The sequence below is a fragment of the Lichenostomus cassidix genome, chromosome 1 (assembly GCF_008360975.1).
Source record: "Lichenostomus cassidix isolate B80296 chromosome 1, HeHo_3.0, whole genome shotgun sequence".
NCBI classification, from domain to species: domain Eukaryota; kingdom Metazoa; phylum Chordata; class Aves; order Passeriformes; family Meliphagidae; genus Lichenostomus; species Lichenostomus cassidix.
Window position 1 is genome coordinate 74,874,320 of NC_139479.1, and position 6,071 is coordinate 74,880,390.

At 39.4% G+C, this 6,071-nt stretch overlaps 1 protein-coding gene across 1 annotated transcript; it reads left to right on the forward strand.

The window, feature by feature from the left end:
- The first annotated feature begins 1,121 nt into the window (after nucleotides 1-1,121).
- MMP7 (matrix metallopeptidase 7) lies at nucleotides 1,122-5,595 on the forward strand. The gene is made up of 6 exons (XM_085064331.1): nucleotides 1,122-1,366; nucleotides 1,901-2,124; nucleotides 2,230-2,378; nucleotides 4,062-4,187; nucleotides 4,717-4,878; nucleotides 5,366-5,595. The coding sequence occupies exons 1-6, from the start codon at nucleotides 1,250-1,252 to the stop codon at nucleotides 5,386-5,388; spliced, it is 801 nt and encodes a 266-aa protein (XP_084920457.1). The 5' UTR covers nucleotides 1,122-1,249; the 3' UTR covers nucleotides 5,389-5,595.
- The last annotated feature ends 476 nt before the right edge of the window (nucleotides 5,596-6,071 follow it).

Here is a 6,071-nt window from a genome sequence, read left to right on the forward strand (position 1 = left end):
CTACAAAAACGTACAGAAATGTTGGTAACTGGATTTTTTTCAATTCTAGGTGACAGCATCATTCCTTTAGCAACTGTTTCAGACATTGCTGTGTACTGTAGTCCTCTCCTGCATAATTCAGCAGTGTTTTGGGATAGATCATCTTTCTCTGAGATTAAATTCTTTCTCATCACATCAGTCAGAAGTACATTGAATATAAGCTAATACCCACAAACCCTTCCATACACATTCAGCTATACCCATAAGAGCTCTCCTGGTGTGAGAAATGTCAATGTTCTTTTCCCATTTATGCAACTTTCCTTTCAGATTAGAGGTAATATAGTCACGAAACTGCACATGCTGAAATAAACATCATAAACCAGCCTGTGGACTTGTGTTTCCAGTCCTCAAAAACTAACTGGTGGAATTTAATGTAGTGAGGCTAGCTGGGGTATCAGGGGACCAGGGAGGTTACAGCTGCTTTCTCTGTCGGTGCTTCATGCACCTCTGTCAGGTTGCACTGGTACAGCCCGAGGTCTAAGACAGCTCCACATTTGCTAGGGTAAGCTCCTCTCTTTTCCCTGAGAGTTTTCACCTACTCTTGTAAGCTGTGTTCCATATCTAGTTCTCAAATGTGAAGAGACTTTTCTGAAAAGACATCTCATTCGGAAGTGACAGAGGCATCTCATGGCCTCCTAGTTCCAGAGGGTGCTTTTAAGGAGCTGTCTTCTGATCTCTGTAAAAACTGCAGAAACCTCTTGATGTTTAGTGAGCTGGGCAGTGCTGCTCATGCTCTCTAGGTAATGACAGTAGTTTCAGTGAGACAGTGCTCGCATCCATCTCCTCTCTGCCTCTACATCAACTGATACAGGCAGGCAGCCAAAGGGCTGTTGCAAAATGCCTTTGTGTATAAGGAACATGGGAAAAGTGCAGTATGAAGTGATTACACAGTAACTGTACCTATAAAGTTACAGAGAGTGAACTTCCCTATGACCCTGTGGTTTCACTACTGGAATAATATGAAAAGAGCGAGACAAAGCTGGCTGCTAGCTGTGACGTGACATCAACAGGGAAGTTACAGGAAAGATTTGTTTAACATGCTTTCATTTACTTCTTAGAGCAGTGATGACATTACACTAACACCACCAAAAAGTGAGTCACATATGTAATTGCTGCTGGGAGCTATCGGGATCTATATAAGGGATCTTAGCTGTGGTCTTGGGAGACAGAAGCTCGAACCCTTTCTGCTGCAGCAAGGCTCCTCAGCGAGATGGGCACCATGCACTACCTCCTGCTTTGTGCTGCTGTCTTCCTATCTGAGACTTCTGCTTTTCCAGTACAGCTGAGACCAGAATCATGGACCAGCATAGACCCTGAGAAAGTAAAGGTATGTTATCCAGGGTGAAACATAACTACATTATGAATAATCTGATTTTTCATTCAGGCTCTACATTCCTTTCCTATCTGTTTATATTACCCTTATCTTGCATTACCACAACAGTTTTTGCAGAGGTGACATAAAACAGTTTAAATTTGCTGACTAGCTTAGCCATCCTAAGACGAACTTAAAAAAGAGACCAAGTTCCAGCTGGTAAATAAAGGGGAGCATATAATTTTTAAAATATCTCAAAAATTGTATGTGTACTGGGTTAGAAGGGTGTAGATTTGAATGTTGAATAAATTGTGGTAACTTAAAAGGATTTCTTACTTACGGTGCTTCTTTGCTGTTACAATTCTTTCTATTTATGCTGATCTATACCACAGAGAGAGCAGAATTTGGTACATTGAAATGGGAAAGAAAGATTCAGCTAAAACTAGACACGATTGCAGGATGATGAAGCAATTCAACCAAATGTAAAATGCAATTACCAAAACATCATGTATACATGTATTAATTTTTATTTTCCTTCTCTTCTTCCAGGTATATCTTGATAAATTTTTCCCAGTTTTTGCAAAAACACCAAACCTAAGCATAGAAGAGAGGATTAAACAAATGCAGAAGTTTTTCCACCTGACTGTAACTGGAAAATTGGATACAGATACAGAAAAAATCATGAAACTGCCCAGATGTGGAGTACCTGATGTAGCAGAATACCAAACATTTCCTGGAACTCCAAAATGGAAAAAGACACGTTTAACTTACAAGTAAGTGCTGTTTTAGGTATATGGGAAATGGGGCTGCTTTGTATTTAACTAGGTGGTTTTCCTTCACACCCCAAATGATATTAATCTGTTTTTCTTTGCTGCCAGAATCGTCAATTTTACACCTGATTTACCCAAAAGGAAAGTGGAGGATGCAATTAAAAGGGCCTTCATGGTATGGAGTGATGTGACTCCACTGCAGTTCCGAAGAATCTACCTGGGCCATGCAGACATTGAGATTAGATTTGCACGTCGTGGTGAGAATGGCTGTCATTTTTAAAATACGATGGTCCATACTTTACTCAAAGCATGCATTTTTATACCCATAGCTTTAAGAACAAAGAGTTTGGAATGAAATCAAAGTCTGCATAAATTTTATCTTCCCATTATCATGCCACCAAATTTGTATGTTATGATTCAGACTTATTCATATAAAATTGTTAGAAAAATCCTTTCAGAGCAACGGCAACATTCTGTGAAATGAAGGGACACTTCAGCTCCAGAATGAGACACTTAAATTTAGATGTTCAAGGCTCTTTCTGCCTTGATAAATAGTGCAAACTACTGGGAAGAGCTCTGTAGAGCCAATCAGCAGGTCCTGAAGATCCAGCCTCCACAGGCTCTATCCAGGCAGGTTAAGGCTGGTTTACTTTAGTCTAGATCTAGTCTAGTCCCAGACTAAACAGCTTTTGACAGCTGGGTTGCATTAGATTTGGCCACAGAGAGCATCTTTTGGTTGATTTGCTTCTAGAAGGAATCCCATGTTGCACTCCAAGATTGCACAAGGTGCAGGCCAAAGTGTGGTACATGGGGATGGGGGATGACCAGGAGTCACTTCAGAAGTCTATTTGTCATCCAGAATAGGCTATGGATGTAGCCATACCTTTAACTTGTGCCTGGCATTTAAACTGACTCAGCTTATACAATCTAAATGCCTAGCTTAAGGTTATCTGACTTGTTCTCTAGATCCATTGACAGTATTTACTAGAGGCCCAGTGACTGTAAATGGAGATCAGACACCCAGCTTGCAAGCAGATGACTGCATATGAACACCAAAATGTCCAAAGCCCATGTGTCACCAATGGGAAGACATTATGTTGCCATAAAGAGGTGACTTTATGTCCCAGTCAAAGTGAGATACAATCCTGAAAACTGGAATGGGTTTTAACCCCATGTCACAACTAGGATTACGTCTCTTCTGCCTGTGTTAGTTGTGCCCTAAGGCACATTCAAATGGGGCAATGGACACAGAGTGGCATTTGAGTTCCCAACTACTCCTCAGCCAAGGCAGACTCACTGTTCAGAGGGGGAAATTTTCAAAGTTGGTACAACTCTGATCCAGCTCTTCCACTGTAGGTAGGAAACACTAACATTTTACCTTCACTATGACAGAAGAAGATAATAGACTGCACCTCAAGGCTGGGGGCAAATGAATGTATCTCTCCAGAAACATGGTTATCTATCCCAAATCACTGTCTCACACTAAAATCAGTGTAAGAGAGAATATTACCCAGAACTTTTCAACATCAAAAATATTCAGATGTTAACAACAATATTGTCAAGCATTAAGTATTTATTCTGAAATAATCCCTGATTGCTGCATCAGAATCACACTTCTGACAAAAAGTCAGGAAAAAGCTCAGGAAAAAAATATTCTGCTCTTTCTGAAACATGCAGCAGCCTGAACTATCATATACAAGATTTAAACTTAAGTGATGAATTTTGAGAGTGTTTCCTAAGCTTTGCTTCTCATTTTCACAACATTGTTGCCATTGTAGGATTTTTTTTGTTAAAGGACTGGCAATCAACAAAACTTGCACAAACAAGCAACCTGCTTAAATTTGCTGAATTTAAAGATGATAATCTGATATGATCATAAATATGATCTGATATGATCATAAATATGATCATCTGATGACATTGATTTATTTTAAACGCAGAGCACGGTGATGGATTTCCTTTTGATGGAAAAGGTAACACGCTGGCCCACGCGTTTGCACCTGGAGATGGGCTTGGTGGAGATGCTCATTTTGATGAGGATGAAAAATGGTCAGACGTCAATCAAGGTAAAGCTCATGTGTATATGAAAGGGAAAGGCAAATATTGTACATGTTGGAAGAACACAGCCACAGGAAGTGCTTTCAATAACTCCTCATGCTTCAGTATTAACATTTCTGCTCTTTTCAGCTACCTTTTTAAGTATTTGTGCTTCATTACCATTAACAGCTACATAGTGTCTGTTCTGTCCGTATTTTAAAGCACTTTTCACAGGCTGAACAAGGACTGTGAGTGCCTGTTTTCTACATAAATTATGAAAAGGTAAATTGACTTGCTTGTAGGAATAAGGTTGACTAAAAGCAGAGTTGGAAAGAGACTCAGGGTTGCTAGATGCATTTGCATCTGTAGTTTTTGCATTTGAATCTGTAGTTTTTTATAAAATATTATACTTAAGAAAGTTAAGCAATAATGGATCAAAAGACTGGGCCTTCATTTCAAGATGTATTGAGTTATACAAATTCTCCTGCTATTTCAAATCATAGTATTTAAAAAAAATACCATATCTTTAACACACATTTCTGTGCTTCTATGCTGCAGAGGTCAATTTGTTCCTTGTTGCTGCTCATGAATTCGGCCATTCTTTGGGACTTGCTCATTCAAATGTCTATGGAGCTCTCATGTACCCTATCTACTCATATGAGAACCCAGAAAACTTCAGACTTCCAGCAGATGACAGGCGAGGAATTCAGAAGTTATACGGTAAACTCATGATGAAATTTGATTTTCAAGACAGAACCTACTGGGGTACAGGTTTCACTCTCCCTGATTGCAAGGGCCTCATCATAATACCACAGAGAAAGAAAGGGAACAACCTTGGGGAAAACACACTCTTGCATACTCTGTCCACTGACAAGGCAGCAATGCTTGGCCTGGCACATTGTCCTCCCACACACCTGCATTCCGTCAAGCAAACCCCAAGGCCTTGCTCTGCAAATGAGCTGTTTCAGTAAGTGGGGCTACTGGCAGGAAATGAGAGGTACTGTGTCACTTACAAAATTCACAAGAAACACCTCAGCAGTAGGGGAACATTACTGGAATTGACCCCACAGGGCAAAATATGTCAGGTTTACTTTTTTTTAGGCACCACCTTCCTCAGGGCATGCTAGAGAAATACTAGGAGTAAAACATAGTTGTCTGCATTGCCAATTTTCAGTAGGATCTCTATGTTTTGTGTTTCTTTTCACAGGGAAAAAGTCAGCAAACTCTTGAAGAAAGTGCTTAACGAAGACCAAAGAATTCACATCTCAAAGAATTCACAAAAATCAAATTGTTTTGGTGTTCCAAAACAATTTTAATCCTCTGGCTAATTAAGATGATAAACTGGGCTGCACTTTCTCTCCCTGAATTTTTGTATTGATTTATTTGCACTTTACATAATTTGACTTAACAATAATAATAAAAAATTAGTATACTCTGTTTTCTAATGTCTTCTGACATTTCACTGGGTGATTAAATTACTCCTGCCTGCATGATAGAAAAATACATTTTTTTATAGATTTAGAAGCTGTAAAGAGCTTGTGTGCATTTACTGATGTGAAAACAAACCCTGCTCCTGGCTGGCTTTCATTTCCCATGCATGTCCTGGCACTTCACATTATTGCTCCCTCAGAATCAGCATGCTTTCCATATGGCTCACACATAGAGGAATCCCCACAGTTCTTCAGAATGGGCTGAGATATTTTCCCAAAGAGAAAAGTTATTATTATCATGTCCTCACTGGCTTTCCAGAGAAGCAGGTTTGAGAAGTAGGGGACTGGGATTCCCCATTGTCCTCTGGGATTTTCAAACACTCTCGGGTATTTAAAAAAAGGAGAAAAAAAAAAAAAAAAAAGGAAAGGAAAATAAAAACAAGCAAACAAACAAAAAACCCAGCCAAACAAACAAACAAAAAA

Coding starts and splice junctions, on each gene's coding strand:
- MMP7 (XM_085064331.1), top strand. CDS start 1,250: ATGGGCACCATGCACTACCTCCTGCTTTGTGCTGCTGTCTTCCTATCT. Junction 1,367..1,900: donor TAGACCCTGAGAAAGTAAAG/GTATGTTATCCA, acceptor CTCTTCTTCCAG/GTATATCTTGATAAATTTTT. Junction 4,188..4,716: donor ATGGTCAGACGTCAATCAAG/GTAAAGCTCATG, acceptor TCTATGCTGCAG/AGGTCAATTTGTTCCTTGTT.